The sequence below is a fragment of the Dendrobates tinctorius genome, unplaced genomic scaffold, assembly GCF_039654945.1.
Source record: "Dendrobates tinctorius isolate UK_male_01 unplaced genomic scaffold, ASM3965494v1 ptg000016l, whole genome shotgun sequence".
Lineage (NCBI taxonomy): Eukaryota > Metazoa > Chordata > Amphibia > Anura > Dendrobatidae > Dendrobates > Dendrobates tinctorius.
The window spans coordinates 40,787,034-40,805,085 of NW_027361684.1; the positions used below are offsets into that span (position 1 = coordinate 40,787,034).

The 18,052-nt window shown below is 46.2% G+C and overlaps 1 protein-coding gene across 3 annotated transcripts in view; it reads left to right on the forward strand.

Moving 5' to 3' along the window:
• TEKT1 (tektin 1) overlaps positions 1-18,052 on the forward strand; it is a 73,631-nt gene that overhangs the window by 44,253 nt on the left and 11,326 nt on the right. For 2 of the 3 annotated variants that reach the window (XM_073565714.1, XM_073565713.1), the window contains exons 3-6: positions 2,040-2,205; positions 3,328-3,456; positions 7,906-8,049; positions 8,673-8,895. In XM_073565714.1, the coding sequence (XP_073421815.1) occupies positions 2,040-2,205; positions 3,328-3,456; positions 7,906-8,049; positions 8,673-8,895 (662 nt within the window). The remainder of the gene's footprint in view (positions 1-2,039; positions 2,206-3,327; positions 3,457-7,905; positions 8,050-8,672; positions 8,896-18,052) is intronic. The other variant, XM_073565715.1, reaches the window with a different exon arrangement.

An 18,052-nucleotide genomic window follows, 5' to 3' on the forward strand; every position in this document is an offset into this window, starting at 1 on the left:
CCATCATAGAAGGGGCCCAAGCTCACATCTGAAGGGCGCAGTTATCCAAGAGGTGTCAAAGGTGCAACTTGTAACATGATCTATTGGAGGTGTAGCGTCCCAGGTCATTTATCAGCTGTTTATCCCTTCACCTCGGAGCTGATGGACTGCAGCATAGACCAGGGCTATTCCTACTTCGCCTTTCATGCATGCAGAGCTATTCCTCATCCTTGCGAGGGGCCTCAGGAATGTCAGGTGACTTTGAACGGTGTCCAAGTGACAGGACTTCTGGACTCAGGGAGTTTAGTGACCCTGGCAAGGACCACACTTATGCATGTGCTAGTCCCTGGGAAGGAGTTGGGGGTAAAGTGTATCCATGGAGATGCCAAGAACTATCCTATGGCCCAGGTGGACATACACACAGACTCTGGTTCTGTGTCCCACCAACTGGGAGTGGTCAAGGACTTGTTACATGCTATTGTAATCGGACGAGACTTTTCGTTGTTCTGAGACCTATGGGCTAAAACTGTTGCACCCAGTAGTCCAGTATGACAGCAGGAGTCTACTATGCTAACAAATGCACATGATGTAAACGGTGAATTTCCATTTACTTTACTGGTTAGAATAGAGGATGAGGAGAAATCCCCTGAAGCCAATATCCCTGACCTGCAGGAGTCCCAGGACAACTTTGGAACTGCCTAGCCCAGAGACTTAACAGTAAAAGGTACTCTGGAAATGGTAAATGGGGGTTCCGCAGGAGCCGAGAGTCAGCAATAGGCCAGGCATAATGATTTGTTCTGTTGTGGTAGCAAAGTAAAGGGACAGGTAAGAGAGCGCCTCTTCAAGGCCCAGGAGGAAAAATCCCAGGTGTATAATTGGTTGGCCAGAGTGACACAATGTAAGCTTCGGGATCTGGTACTTGTGTTACTGCCCACAGGAGAGTATAAATTCCTTACCCAGTGGCAGGGACCCTATAAGGTGGTGGAAAAGTAGGGAGAGATCAGCTACACAGTACACCAACCAGAAAAAGGAAGTCCTTTCCCATATATTTTGTCATCCTGCTAAAATCCTGGAAGGATAGGGAGCCGCTAAAAACCCTTTGGTTGTTAGCCCAGTTAGAAACCACCTTTCCAGATATCAAAGTAGCTGGAAATTTGTCACCTGCCCAAAGACAACATGGATGGTAATTGCTACCCAAAAATAGAGGCAGGTTCTTGGAGTTACTAGGTCACACTCATGTCATCAGGCATGAGCCTCTCACTTGGGTCAATTTAAAGCTTTGTTGAATTCCTGATGCCCACCTGGTGGCAGTCTCAGATGAGGCAATACAGAACTGGCCACGCCCCCTCTCAGTCAGTTTTGAAAAAGTGACCCCCTGTAGGTACGGTGGTTTAGTAGGTGGTTCCCAGCCTTCGGATTTGGGCACAGAGGCAGGGTATTTAGCAATGCCAGGAAGGCTAGGGTTAAGTCCTAGTTTTGCAGGGTTTTATTAGTGCACCTGGCTGGCCCTATATATAAACGGCTAGGTGTCCATCTGAGTCAGTCAGCAAAAGGAAGCTGACCAGATTGGATGTATCTTAAAGTTGAAAAGAGAGACAGGCCAGAATCCCTCTCTGATAAGAGTCTGAACAGGCCGTGTAAAGAGAACCACAGGTATCAGTGGTTGCTATGGACAACAGCAGTTTTGTTTGACTGAGCTGGGGCTAGATCAGCCGTGTATGAGTAGCCAGGGTCTGCTCTGTTTAGTTAGCACCTGGACAAACAAGGCTAGGGTTTTTTGTTTATGAGTTTCTTTTGGTGCTGTGCAACCTTTGGAAAGCAATAAAAACTACATGTGTTTGGACCAAAACTATAATGCCTGTGTGAGCGCTACCTAATGCCTACTATAGTGAGTGAATCCCTACAATAATGTGCTTGTATGTGCCACAGCGTGTAAATATGTATCTGTTCGTGAACGTATTATAAATTATTTTGTCTGTATATGTCCAGTTAAACATGGCCTAAGCCCCTTCTCCTTTTTAACATGCTATGTCAGGCTTGGTGTGTGCATTTCTCCACAGAGCAGAGGCTGGATGAGATTGAGTTTTGGAAGAAGGAGTTGGACAACAAGCTTGAAGACACAGTGAACGATATAGAACAATTGCTGGCATATAACACCCGTCTGGAAAAAGCCCTAGAGAGCTGCATGGAGCCCCTTTCTATAGCCCAGCAATGTTTATTAGAAAGGTAATTCTAGGGAGTGTTTAAAGGAAACCTATCATTAGATTCATGCTGCCCGAACCATGATCAGCATGAACCAGTCTTGCTGTAGGATTACAGTCCGGTATATTTTCCTCTGATGCGCTGGGGTGTTTCAGAAAACACATATAGTAGTTTGAACAGGAGAGCCTCGGCTAGTCCAGTGTCCTCCCCAGGCGGCGTATTCCCCACCCTGCTCCAGTTGATTGACAGGTCTTTGGCTATGTGCACACAAGGAGAGGCCTGTCAATCAACTAAAGTGTGTGGGGTAGATACTAACTGGGGACATCACTGGACTAGTCAGGTCTCAGCTTTTCAAACTATGTATTCTCTGAAACACAGCAGCGCTTCAGAGTAAAACATACCTGGCTGCAGCCAAGCTCTGATTCATGCTGCATATGGTTCGGGAAGCAGTAATTTTCTTTAAAGACGTAATAATAAGTTATCTGCTGACCTATTAAGGTATAAACTGCAACCACTACCAATTCTAAAAAAGAATGAGTTTAATGTTTAAAAGGTTTGGCCACTACTTTTTTTATTGATGGTCAATCCTCGGGATAGGCCATCAATATCTGATCGGCTGGAAGTTCTCAGATGCAACCGGAACACTGCAACTCAAAACAATAGTGGATGGCTCTAGAGGGGTGAGGGATACGTAGTTCCCACATTATGACCTTGAGGGTAATGTGACAAGCCAGACGATAACCAACATGGCTGGACTTATTGCGTCTTATTGCGCCTGTCTCAGTCAAAGTACCCTCAAGGTCATAGTGCGACTGCATTCACTTGTGTTACGATGTGCTATAGCAGCGGCACTGAGCGAATCTTGGTCACGCGACAGGTGTTGCAGCCATTAGTTGATGAATAGTCCTAGTCTCAATGTGTGCTGGAGGTCCTCTTTTCTGGAATTTGGTCAGTGCTACAGTTTACGGACCAAGGACAGTGTAATTTTTCGATGTATCATCTTGTAAGATCAGATGATCACTTTGCAGTGTAGATCTCTTGTAAATTCACAAGGCAACATAATCTAATACATTTGTTCTGCCTACAATCATTTTGCTTTGGTCGTCCTGCCAATGCATGTGTCTAACATACTGTTCACCATTTTAGAGAGAAAAGAGTTGGCATAGATCTGGTTCATGATGAAGTGGAACTGGAGCTTTTCAAGGAAGTGGAAGTGATCCAGGGAGTGGTGGCTCTACTGCAGAGGACATTGGAGCAGATCACTGAGCAGATCAGGTAATATACATCACCTTACACAAAAGTGATTAATTGTTTACTGGCCAAACACTAGACTACAGGCCACCTTTGTCAATGACTTCTTCGCTTTTGATCTATGAAAGTTGTTGTTTTTAATGAAGCCACAAAATATAAATGGGTTATTTTATCACAGACATTTATTTATGATGATGCAGGGGTTCCCCTGAGACCCCTTTTCTGGTTGGTGCTATGTTGTGAGTTCATTTTCCCCTTCACCTTTGATGTCTGATGAACTCCCTCTGCTGGTGAAGGAAGGTAGTGAAATTGATTTGGATGGGAAGAACCTGTCATCTGAACAGGCAGAGTGTGATTGGACACCCGGAATCTCTGAGTGGATAAAAGGCAGCCGACGCCCTGCAGGGTTGCTGGTGATCCTTTCTGCTCTGAGCTCTGGCATCCAGTTTAGTTCCTGTCTACTAAAAGCTAAGTTTTTGCCCTGCTATTATTCCATGAGATTTTGTCTGGTTTCCTTAGTGTTTGTGTTCAGCCAGCCCTGGTTGGGACTGGCTGAATTCCATTTTGTCTCTGATCAGTTGATCTCTTTGCTCTGTTTTCAGAATATACCTGAGTGCTGATATAGTGATTTTGAAGTTTAGCGACTTCAGGGCCTTTTTTTCCTATCAGACGGTTGGGACATTTTTGGTAGGGTTTTTGCGGATTGCAGCCAGCATATTTTCTGTCCTGTCCTATCTAGTTAGTTGGGCCCCATCGTTTGCTCTGCCTGTCTTTCTGTCTGTGTTTTCATCTGTTTTTCACCGACAATACATGTTGGGGGCTGTCTACTGCTTTGGGGTCTGCTCTGTGGCAGTTTAGATTTCCCCTTTCTTTCTTTAGGCTTATTTAGTTCTCCGGCTGTGACGAGGGGTCTAGGGCACCGTAGGAACCCCCTACTTAGCTTGTATTTTTGTTTTCTCCTCCTCCGGTGACTCATTCATAACAGTGCTACTTCTTTGGCAGAAAGGGCAGTTACACATGTACAACTTTCTCCTCACATCCATTGAAATGAATGAAGCCGCAGATGCCAATCTCTTCAGTCACAGCACGCTCTGCACCAGACTTAAGGGTGATCTGCAAAGTCGTGGACCAAAGACAGACATCCAGTGCAGGGGATGTAAAAAACACCATTAAGGCCGGGGTCACACTTGCGAGAAACTTGCACGAGTCTTGTGTCTCAATACCCGGCACTGCCGCCGGCACTCGGGATCAGAGCCTTCAGCTGCATAGAAATACATGCAGCCACACACTCCGGTCCTGAGTGCCGGCGGCAGTGCCGGGTATTGATTACCGAGACGCGTGCGAGTTTCTCGTAAGTGTGACCCCAGCCTTAAACAGAAAATCACCAAATGACCTCTGCTTTGGACTGTGAGCTGAGCTAGGCATCTACCTGTGTCCTATGTTTGGTTTCCACTTATGTCATTTTGCATCAAAACCTTTCCAAAGTTCTCCTTACACATTAGATATCAGCCGAACCCGCTTCGGCCAACAGTCTAATGTGTATGAGGACCCTGGACAAATTATGGCGGGGGGGAGTTAAAGGATTCAGTTTGCCGGATATCGGACTGCCCATCCTTTTGTCCTCCTGGAGATAAGATGCTGTCAGACATGTCTGGTGGTGGCTATCTCATAGAGAACACAGGAATGCTTGTCTGAGCTTAGGCCCCAGCTATTTGAAGGATCATCACTGGACACATTTATTTCAAGACAGTTTTATTTGTTTAATGCACTGACCCTATGCATAGGATATTATACCAAACTGATTCATTTACTCTCCCAACTGCTCTTCAAGTCCCTTGCGAGAAGCAATATACAAATGTTTGATGTTTGTTTTTATGTATATGGGAGAGTCGGCCAAAATGACTTGCCTGTCGAGCGATTTTAGCCATCTTATGTGTATGATAGTCTTAAAGGGCTCCGTAATAGATAGCTGTTGGCCAAGCGATGGTTTGGCCAATTGGGCCAACAGTTACAGTATCTCTCCTCGATACACAGAACACTAACTCTGCCAAGTGTTCCTGTGTGATCTTTATGAGAGAGCTGCTGCCAGACTATGGCGGCAGCTTAAGTCACCGAGAATTAAACTTGGGTTTTTATTTTTTCATTTCTCATCTCCGTAGCAGAAACATTCGCTTGTAAAGTTTAGATTATAATTTTCACTTAAGACCAAGGAGGCATTAACAGAAATTTGTCTCTAAGACCAAAAAACAATTCCACATGGCCAGATGGAAACGCCTCTAGACCAATACATAAAAACCAAACAACAAAAGAAAATCTAAAACAGGGAGGTATCTGGATTATAAATAGTGTTGAAGCATACTAGTATAATTATCAAAGTTAAATATATAATTAAATGCTCAAAGAGTCTGGTTATGGAGGTCATAATCCCTGAATAGAAAAATAAAGGCCAACAACATGTTTCAAAAAAGTCATGCAAAATTGATTAGTCATAACACAATGTGAAGAGAAACATAGCTTGGGTATACACACACTGAAAATTATGGAGGTAAGAGAAAATGGACGGGTGTGCAGATGACAATATCAAATTCACTGCAATGCACATACACATTTAGTAGTAGAAATAGGGCGCAATACCAAAATTAATATCACAGCGATCCTCAAATCATAAGTGAATGCATGCATGTGGACTAATAAATATAATTGCACACCTGACAGAGAAAATAGAAAAAGGGGGTCTCATACAGGAACCCACAATGCGACATAACCGCAAAAAATGCCTGCTGCTAATAACAGCAGGCGCTGAAATCTATTGAAAGGTAAAGGTACATATATAAACGTGCTGTCATATCTGGCTTAAGTTAATAATAACAGAGATCTTGAATATGATCTTATCTAAGCTATAGTCTACAAGCACAGTAAGACAACAGGTGCATAAGGGGTTAGTTACCTTCAGACATGATGCGGTATGAACGCAGAGCAGGGAACAAGTGGAGCCTGCTTAAGCCTCGACGCGCGTTTCACCACTTCCTTGTGGTTTCGTCAGGAAGCGATTTCAGCCATCTTATGTGTATGGCAGTCTTAAAGGGCTCCGTAATAGATAGCTGTTGGCCAAGCGATGGTTTAGCCAATTGGGCCAACAGTTACAGTATCTCTCCTCGATACACAGTACACTAAAGGTACTGTCAGACTTAGCGATGTGCCAGCGATCCCGACCAGCGATATGACGCGGTCAGGATCGCTGGTACATCGCTAAGTGGTCGCTAGTGAGCTGCCACACAGGTAGATCTCACCAGCGACATCGCTGGGGATGGGGGTCGCTACTTACCTGTCACACTAGGCGATCCTGCGTCCTCCTGCCTGGCTCCACGCATCGCTCGTCGTCACAGCAGGAAGCACCGCAGGAAGCTGACGACGAGAAACAGTCCTGGACGTTCTCGCGCGGAGGAGCGGGTTGTAGGTAAGTATCAGACACAGCGATATCGCTAGCAATATCGCTATAACGTCACTAGTTATAGCGATATTCCTAGCGATATCGCTTAGTGTGACAGTACCTTAACTCTGCCAAGTGCAAGTGTTCCTGTGATCTTTATGAGAGAGCTGCTGCCAGACTATGGCGGCAGCTTATGTCACCGAGAATTAAACTTGGGTTTTTATTTTTTAATTTCTCATCTCCGCAGCAGAAACATTAGCTTGTAAAGTTTAGATTATAATGTTCACTTAATGTCTGCTCTACTCTACACTGTAGATGCCAGCAGTGAGATGAGCAGGGTTATGCTTTATACAGAGAAACCCAGGTCTAATATTCCTAATATATTTTTCCCCCCTGCATGATGCCTCCTACTTATGATTGGTCAACATCATGCAGGCGTTAAAAGTACATACCTCCAGAAATGATTCTACTATGGGCCTCTTGGTCTTAGCAAAAAGTTAAAATCTAAGCTTTACAAGCCAATATCTCTACAACAGAAATGTGAAATGTTTTACGCAGCTCTGCATCCGCTATTCCATCAGGTGGCTGGTTTCATATGCTCAGACTGGTTAAAGGTCCTCTTTCCATCCTCCAAGCTGTTATCATCAAATGGGTTGCATCAATAACAATATGTTTCCCTTCTCATATGCGGAGCAGGTGATCTCTGGGGCAGGTTCTTTATAACAATTGTTTATCTCCATGGGACAACCTTTGTTAAGCTGTGAGGATCTATGATCAAAGCCATATAGATATGGGAAAGATAGCACAGTGGGCTTCATGTGTGATAACCCATGTAGATAAAAGTCAGGACAATTACCCATTGTGACCAGATAAATCTCTTTTCTTCTGAGATTTGATTGTATTCAATGCAAAAAGCCAACATATCAGTTGTGTTGTTTTCTGCATGCATGTCTGTAGCTATTACCATTATCCAATTTTCCTAATCTTCACTTCTTTATGAATAATTGAACACTGATGACCCATTGTATTTCCAATGTTTCTAGGTTGAGTCGTTCCGCTAAATATTCGCTTGAGAAAGATCTAAAAGACAAGTTTGAAGCCTTGAAATTGGACAATCACTGCAGCACATTAACAAACAACACTCCGGACATCAAATATATTCCCATTGCGGTAACAGTTCAGGGAAAGTAAGATATACGGTTGTACGCTTGGTAACAAATAGCCACGTATAGCAGGACAGGACATCTATTGACCTGTTCCTACCTCTATGGAAAAATTAATTGGATAAATTTGTTAACGTAAAGCTGCCTGTGTGACCGGGAGCCAGTATAGCAGGAGCTCCACCACTAATAACAGAGAAGACGTTCTATGTCCTAATGAGTCTTCAGTTCCACCAGCCACCAAGCTGCTATGGTCCGTGATTGGCTGAAGCGGCCCCCTGTGAATTGAACAGTGCCTCATGTTTTATGATGTTGTGCTGTTCAAGATCACCTCTATGCTGCAGCCAATCACTGGCTGCCACAGTCCGGTGACTGGTGTAACGGTGACTTCACCGCTTCCTGTCTCTGCACAGATCACGGAGCGACCCGCGCTGGATCCTGGTGGGCGCCAGTAACAGGAGCAGCTGAAATAAAAAAAAAAAAGCCTAACTGAACTTTTTTGACCTGGTAACAGGTCCTATTTAAAGGGGCCTTTCACCTCTGTCAGCTTCTGCAAGGTTAAAATAAGCTCAGGTCCAGCGCTAAGTATTTAGTAAGAAAAATGCATCTAGATTACATTCATGACAATATTGTCTTGCTCTTATTGTTAGCTCGGTTACACCTACAGAATGGGAGGATTTCAGCAATACTAACATCGAAAAAGCTGAAAAGCAGAGGAACAATGCTGTAGCACTGCGGGCTCTGATTGACAGCATCTTATCTGAAACAGCCTGCGATATGCGCAAGCAGTGTGATACCGTCAATTTTGCCTTGAGGAGACGTGTAGCGGAGACAAAGGACGCAAAAAACAAATTGGAAGTTCACCTGACTAAGGTAAGAATACAGGACAAAAGAAGAACTGTGTATCATACAGCACATACTGTATGTACCACCACTTGCATCATGATGGATCTGATGGCAGAGTTACATCCCTTATGGGTTCACCTGGTGAGGTCGATTGCAGCACAGACCAGAAGCGATGAAGCAGCAGAAAAGGACAATTCATGGATCAGTGAGGACCAGGACAGCAGGGTATGCAAGACAGCTGTGTAGTTAGAAGCACTAGATCCTGTTGGAAGGAAATGGCACTCCGGAACAGTAAAGAAGTACATACAGTCCTGTTCTTGCAACAGAGATATAAGGTAGTTAATTGTATGTATATATATATATATATATATATATATATACAAACAGGAACTTGTAACAGGGATAGGGTAAATCACAGGGTAGCGGAAGTGTTTATGTAATCGGAACCATTCAGCAGGGCTAGGGTTAACCACAGGATAGAAGTCATGTATTGGCAAACTAGTGACTTGTCTGCAGAAATGCAGTAGATACATAAATAGCAGAAGTGCATTAGTCAACTGGTAGCTTAGGCCTGTTTCACATTTCAGTTGTTTGACGTCCGACAAGTTGTTTGAAATCTGCCAAGAGTGAAATCGCGGATCCGTTTTTTTTTTTATAAAAACGGCGGATTATGACTGACGTCAAATAACTGAAGTGTGAAACTTGCAGAAATGTGGTACACACTTCAAAAACAGAAGAGTATGTCAGCTGGTCTTGGTAGCAGGGACTAATGCCCCCCATACAATGTAGGTGCTCACCAGCTATCTCGCCTGACTGTCCCATGCATGGAAGTGCTCGCTTTGCCAAGCACTCCTAAGTCGTCTATGAGAGAGCTGGAGACATTTCTGGTGGCAGCTTATCTCTAGAGGAAAATAGGAACAACAGTCCAAAATGGGACATGTCGTCTCCTTCTATTCCCACCAATAATTATCTAGTGCCCTTATAGACATTAGACTGTCAACCGAACCAGTCGATTTTGGCAGGCTTGGCCAAATTTAGTCTAATGCATATGGGGGGCCTTAAGGTGTGAACAAGAACAAGAGGAGGCATGAGAAGCTGGTTATCTAGAATTCTGATTGCAGAATGTTAGGTGTGAACAACGCCTGGATACAGTGAATGGAGCATGCAAATGAACACCAGTAGTAAAATGGAGGTCAGGAGTGCAGAGGAGATAATTAGATACATAGCTGGAGCTGAGACAAGTGGAAGAAGCTAAACTCCTGACAAACACTCAGGCCGTGGACAGCCACCTGAGCCAGCATTAAAATGCCCAAGGATGATGATATTAATGGTGCTATTCCGGATACCAAAATAATGTGTCACCAACTAGCACAAAACCATCTCCAATAGGGGAAGGAGCCAAAACCCAGAGCCTGACTCCTGCTGCTGTTCCCCCAGTTTCCAGGCCAAGTGCAGCAGTGTCTCAGAGGCAAGGCTGCCTGGCAGCCATAGTGCCTTCCACTCGACTATTGCTGCCTGGGAAAGAAGAAAGAGCATGTGGGTCGCCCTCCCAGGGCCGTGGGGTACTCAGTACCGGGCCGGTGTCAGGGGGATGTGTCACAGCGGTGGTGACCCGGTCCGTGGCCCTGGGCGCCCAAGTAATGGTGGGTTGGTAATGGTGGAATAGTGAAATAGTTCGTGACGCCACCTGTGGTGTTCGGCAAGTGAGGTGTTAGGCCAACGCTGCATGCAGATCCTCTGGGGCTGGTGGTGTGTTGCAGCCCAGATGGTATAGCTCCCCACAGGTGAAGCTGTAGCCCCAGGGCAGTGTAGTTGCAATGGATGAAGAGAGGCGCAGGCGGTATAGAAGCTGGTATCCAGATGTAGCGGTGCTGGGGGTGTTGGCTCACAAATGAATGGAGGACACCGGGGCTTGTAGTGCCAAAGCTTTACTCACAGTCTGTAGTACACACAGGTGCCTGCCTCCGTGCCGTGTCCTCCGGGTCAGAGACTCAATCAACCTCCAGGCAAGATAGGACTCTCTCCTCCAACACTCCGCCAACATGTACCTTTCTGAACGTCTCCTCTATAGCGCCTTAAAGTGTGAAGATCTCCTAGTACTGAGTTACACTGGAGTTCCTCCTGACTGATGTTCCCAAGAACTCTACTTGTACGGCAGACAGCTGTAGCCTGCTTCGGGGACTCCCTTCTCCTGAGTCCCGGCTCTCTATATAGTTGCTGTTGTGCCGCAAGTCTTAGATGGGAGTAGTGCATTTACAGCCAACTACTCCACCGGTGTCTGCTGCAGAACCATAAGTGTCCATACAACCTCGGGGACCGGGCCCCGGCCTTGCGCTTAGAATCTATAGGCAGGGTTCTCTCCCTAACCCACGTCCTCTCTGTTCTCTTTACTCCTTCGTTCCATACTTGTCTTTCTTTCTTATGGAATTTTAGGTTACAGTTCTACGTCTTCCTCCTTCTCTTCCCTTCCCGTGCCAGCTGGCTCAGATCACTGAGACAGCTGCAGCACTCCTTCCTCCATCCCTTCTTCCAGGGATCCTCACTCGTGTCTGAGTGACTTCCTTCCTCTCTGACCTTCTGTCAGACTGACCTGTAATTCTAAACCTTCCCAATCTTTTATGTATCTTAACTCCACCCACCTCCCAGCATGTCCAGTGTTCCAAGCAGGGAACCATCAAAGGTGCTCTGCTACCCTCTGAGCATGGAGCCGCAATGTGGTTGTGCTGAACTACTCTGTTGTGTGGGATGCGAGTGTTGGAGTGTGGAAAGGAGTTCCCACCTTTACCTGGATGGTCGGGCACTACACCTTAGGAGAAGATTAAATCAAAAACAAGATCCAACAAATAATTTTCAAGTGCCAAATACAATACTACAACCCGTCTGTCCCACTGATAGTGTGAATTATCCAGAAACAGAAATAGCACTATACAAATACATAATAAAACATATATTTTATTGAAAATGCATTAAAACAAACAACTGATGAAAACCTCTGTGATAAGACACATACACGGCTTATAAATACAAATAATCACATAAAGAAAGAGAGATCCACTAGTGCATTATGAAATAATTAATAAATATATTTAATTATTAATATACCATGGGAAAAACAACCTAATTTTTCATTATAGGCATATAGCTTGAATATTCTCATAGCATAAAGGGCCAAATGAATTAAGCTCCCATGGGAACTAAATAGAATTACGCATCTGCTCGCTCTCTATCTCCATTATAATACAGACCGCAGGTTAGTCTCATTGCTCAAAGATGAAACATAGCAAAGCTACATTCAGAAAATATTGACACTGCTTAAAAGCATATGTAACACATAAATAACATAACCAGCGGTAAATATAGTCTCACATAGATAGCTTACATGAGTGAATAAAACCGTGTGTCCTAATACCCCGACGCGCGTTTCGTCCTCTTCCTCAGGAGCTTAATTCATTTGGCCCTTTATGCTATGAGAATATTTAAGCTATATGACTATAATGAACAATTAGGTTGTTTTTCCCATGATATATTAATAATTAAATATATTTATTAATTATTTCATAGTGCACTAGTGGATCTCTCTTTCTTTATGTGATTATTTGTATTTATAAGCCGTGTATGTGTCTTATCACAGAGGTTTTCATCAGTTGTTTGTTTTAATGCATTTTCAATAAAATATATGTTTTATTATGTATTTGTATAGTGCTATTTCTGTTTCTGGATAATTCACACTATCAGTGGGACAGACGGGTTGTAGTACCTTAGGAGAAGGTGCAGTACCTCTGTGGCGACTGAGCCTCAGGGGTGCCACATACCCCCCCGTTAAACACAGCACGTCCGCGGGCTGCAAGGTAAACAGATGACAATACAGGAACATACAAAATTTTGTAATGCTGAAAAAAACATTTCTTAAACTAAACTTCCTAATATAGGAGGTACTCATTCTTGAACGTTACCAACAATTCTTAATTATCTATCTAAAATTCTAAATCAAAAAGTGCAAATTTTCCAAAACTATACTTAATTCAAAAGTGCTGTACTCTGTAACACATTTCTTTATCACTTTTCCTTTTTCACATTTTCTACTTACTGTCTCTTCTAGACTTAAGACGCTGACGGCAAATACTTGGTCCGTCACCTGCCATTTTCAATTCTTTATTCAAATCTCTCATCTCTATATCAAAACATTCTCAATTCTCTGTAAAAGCCATTTCTCAGTTACTAATACTCTAATAAAGCACATTATCAAATACTTCACAGTAAAACATTCAAAAATTCTTGTAAGCAATGCTGGACACCGCTCTCAGCCGGGATCTCTTGCAGTGTCCTTTTCTTTGAGGTAGACATCATCTTCAAAAAGTGTCCTATGTAAAACCAAGAGAGAGCACCTAAAGAGGCGCAAACTATTTACAATGAAGTTTGTGATGCACTCCAAGTTCATGATCACGGAAGTTCAATATCAAAAGTAGCGTTTCCAATCAAACAGGGCAACAAAAGTGCAAACAGAAAAACATGATGAACAAAAAGAAGGCACAACGGTGCAAACAAAACCCTCCTGGCTACCGAGAGTTATTTAGATTAATTGCGGTCCCCTCCTGGGGTTCTGGAAGCTAAAGTGGAACTGCTACCAGATGTAGTGTCCTCATCCTGTTGCTGGTATTGCTGCCTAGGGCCTTGTAGCTGTGGCAGAGGGAACCTGTGATGCATGTCAATGTTCATTAACTGTTCCTCAGGGGTGGATAATTCTGCTGCTCTGGTGCGTGGCCCTGCACCAAGGGATGCCACAGCTTGTCAGCGCTGATAAGCAACTACATGGGGACTCGGCAGCCAAGGGATCCCGAGATCACTATCCCAAAGCGACCTAGACTCTTCCAATCCCCTAAGATGTTGGATCGTGCGTGCCTGTTCCAGCCGTACCCTTCTCAGTAAGGACCTTCTCCACCTCCCCATCTCCGTCTGTCCAGCTCCCCCAGCTGACTCTTCCAACTGCCCCATTTCTAGTTGCTGCAAACCCGCCTCTGACAACGTGAATTCGGGGGGTAACCCATTAGGAGGGCCGGGGTATATACCTGGTAACTCCTGGAGATGCTGCCTCTGCTCCAGTGCAGGCGTAGTGGCAATGGGCGCTGCCCGGTGGGACACCGAGGATGGCGGTGGAGCTACCGGCGGCTCCGGATCCGCGGGGGTCTCTGTAGGGACCTGCGCAGCCGCGTCAGGTCCGGGCGGGAGCACGGTCTCAGCTCCCGGGTCCTCCGGTAACTCCTTCGGGCAAGCGGCACTCAGCCGCACGGACAGCGTGGAGGTGTAAATCAGCGCTGCCTGAGGACAGTCCGGTGCAGCGGTGACATGTACTGGTGGAAAGGGTACTGCAGGTGTAGGCCCCTCCTGGGCATGCTGCCTGCTCAGCTTCTCCAAGTCCTCCTGCCTCAGCTGCAGACGGGTGGTCAGCTCGGCTATTTCCTCTTCCAGCTGCCGGAGGTTCATCTCGGAGACAGGGTCGGAGCCTTCAGCCATGGCGCCAGGGAGATCATTTCCCCGCGCTCCACAGGCCTCCTTCCCTCTCTCTCTAAAATGGCGTTCTGGCGGTCTTCCTGCCTCGGCCCCTTTCCCATCAATGACTTCTCCTGCCCCTCCCTCCGGGGGCGGCTTCTTCCAGCGCCTCCATACCAAGCCATTATATGAACCCCTCGGGGGGTGGCCCATGTCGCTGTCACATAGTAATTCAGGCAGGGGAGGCCCAAGACTCTTCGCGGTCTTTTCCTAGGACCTCCCATCTCCACGCCCTTCTTCTCCACGCCAGCGGCCATTTTTGATGCTCATGTCACAGTCTATTAAATTGGGTCTTCTGCACATTTTCAAAAGTTCAAAGTCCAACAAATCTTAGGCACACAGAACCCGATGGCATCGGGTCTCGTCATCCTGTTCGTTACGCCAAGTTGGGTCGCCCTCCCAGGGCCGTGGGGTATTCGGTACCGGGCTGATGTCAGAGGGATGTGTCACAGCGGCGGTGACCCGGTCCGTGGCCCTGGGCGCCCAAGTAATGGTGGGTTGGTAATGGTGGAATAGTGAAATGGGTCGCCCTCCCAGGGCTGTGGGGTACTCGGTACCGGGCCAGTGTCAGGGGGAAATGTGCTGCGGTGGCGGTGACCCGGTCCGTGGCCCTGGGCGCCCTAATCAGTGGTGGTTTTAATGTAGTTAATGATAAAGTTCGTGACGCCACCTGTGGTGTTCAACAAGGAAGATGTTAAGCCGATGCTGCATGCGGGTCCACTGGGACTGATGATATGGTGCAGCAAAGATGTAAAAGCTTCCCACAGGTGAAGCTATAGTCCCAGGGCAGTATAGATGTAGTTGGCACGGGGATGTAGCAGTGCCGGAAGCGTAGGCAACAGACAAAACACAGCGGTTGCAGTTTCTGTACCTTTACTTGATAAATGCAGTCCAGGGTCCTGATTACAGATAGTATCGGAGCAGGCTAGCCTGGAAGCAGATCAGGGTTCTCTCTCAGAAGGGCTGTGCAGTCTCCTTCCCTAGCGCTTATTTAGATGAAGTACTCCAAGTACTGAGTTATACTGGAGTTCCTCCTGACGACTGTTCCCAAGAACCTTACTTCCACGGCAGACAGCTGTAGCCTATCTCGGGGACTCCCTTTTTCCGAGCCCCTGCTCTCAATCCAAGCTGCTGTTGTGCCCTCAAGTCTTAGATGGGAGCAGGGCATTTACAGCCTCCTACTCCTCTGGTGTCAGTGGCAGGACCGTTAGTGTCTGCACCACCGTGGAGACCAGGCTCCAGCTCTTGCGCTCTCGCAGTGAGGGAGCTCTCCACCCGGAGCTCAACCTCCATTTCTCTCCACACATCTGCACACGTTGACCTCCTCTCACTAACTGACCACTCCTTCCTCTTGGCCCTCAGAGGACACTCCTCCCTTCAATTCCAGTTCAGAGTTCCCCCTACTGGCCTGGAGTGGAACTGTGTTGCACGCATTAGGTTAACTGCGAGAGAGACCCATCACTGCCTCCAAGCCTGGCATTACCCTCCCCTGGAGCAAGGCAAAGCCAGTGTGGCGACCATACTCCTGGGGGCGCCACATTCACCCCTAGTGCAAGTCAGCACTCCCGGACTGAACAACATGGAAAACAACATATAAACATTTAAGCAATAATAGTTGTACAAGATTTGAAAAAGGGAAAAAAATGTACAAAAACCACGAGCTCAAAAATGATCCTATGATGATAAGTCCAGCATCAATGTCCATGGTCCATTCCTGGCAAATGGTGAAATATATACAAGAAAGTTTTTGACCACACACAAGTCCTGAGGTGCAGTGTCCATAAAACAAACTTCGCAATTTCCAAGAAAACTCTTACAGGTTACCTGTAGGCACAAAACTTGAAAAACAGTTACTTATATACAGTCAATTTTTAATATTCACATTTACTTTATATGCGGAACCTAACTGGTAGTACACCCTGTGTGGTACGAGTAGATCTGCGTAACACTGGTGTGGTAGTGGCCCTTACCAATCATCTGGTTCTAACTACCGGTGTACTGCGTAAGGTGCTGGATACACTACCGGGGGTTCTATGTAGCACGGGGACACTAGCTGGTCTGGGAACTCTTGGACTCACCACGGGCACAACAGGTTCACCACTGGCAGGGCAAGGGTTCTCTGGCTCGACTGCTGGTGTGGCATCTGCTGCCTGATTTTCCTGATCTTCAGGGTTCTCTTGAGTCCCATCTTCCTGTGCTACCACTTGGGGAAATAACAACACTGGCACCACTATTGCATCATTAACTCTAGTCCAATTCGCATGGAACTCTCCAAGCACTGTGCTGACCTTCTCTTCTTCCTCTACAGACTGGATGTTATCTGGTTCCTCTATTCTTTCTTTTAACAAGTCAGGACATAGCTTCAGGTGATCTCTGGAAATGGCTGCTGAGGTTTCTCCTCCATCTTTGCTAATAAGGCAGACTTTGGTATTATCAAAGTTTGAGAGCAGAATGGTATAAGGTTCAGCCTCCCATTGATCATCCAGCTTGTGCAACCTCCTCTTCCTTTTTAAGACTTGTTCTCCCGGCGAAAAGGGAACAGCAGGCACATTTTGATTGTAAAGCTTCTCCTGCTTCTGTCTTGCCTGGACCAGACTCTTCTCCACACACTCCTGCACTCTTCTGTATTGTTGCTGCCTCTCCTTGTCCCAGTCAGCATCTGGCGACGTTACTTCAGGCGTCAGGACTCCCATGTCCAAATCCACAGGCAGCCTACCCGGTCTTGCTCTCATCAGGTATGCTGGAGTACAGTTGGTAGAGTTCACTGGAATATGGTTGTAGAGGTCTACCAGATCTGGTAACTTTTCTGGCCACAGATTTCTCTCCTCCAAGGGCAATGTTTTCAGTAGGTCAATCACTACCTGGTTCATCTTCTCACACATGCCATTGGTCTGTGGGTGATACGGTGTTGTCCGGATCTTCTTACAACCGTACAGCTTACAGAATTCATGAAACACTTCTGCCTCATAAGCCGGACCTTGATCAGTAAGCACTCTCTCAGGGTACCCATATGGACTACAGAAGTGCTGTTGGAACGCTCTGGCTGCCGTCCTGGCGGTTTGATCTTTGAGAGGCACAACTACCAGGAATCTTGAATAGTGGTCCACCATGGTAAGGGCATAGAGGTAGCCTGACCGGCTTGGAACCAGCTTCACATGGTCCAGGGCTACCAACTCAAGTGGCTGTTTGGTGATGATTGGCTGCAGGGGAGCTCTTTGGCTGTCTCGATCCCTTCTGCGCAGGTTACATTGTCCACACTCCCGGCACCACCTCTCAATGGCTTTCCTCATACCAGCCCAGTAGAACCTCTCCCGGAGCAATGCTTCCAACTTCTTCCATCCAAAGTGTCCAGCTCCATTGTGGTATGCTTCTAGGATCATTGGTGCCTCTCTCTTTGGGACTATCACCTGCCAGACCAGCTCATGAGTGCGGGCGTTGATACTCCTCCGACACAGCTTCCCTTCATAAATGAACAGCCGACCTCTTTCCTTCCACAACTGCTGAGTTTCTTCAGGAGCATTCGACTCTGGACGTGAGTCAACTTGTGTCAGCAGCTCCTTCACCAGGCGGACTGCAGGGTCACCATCTTGCGTTTCTGCCCAATCATGATGGGACAATGGATTCAGGGTGACCTCCT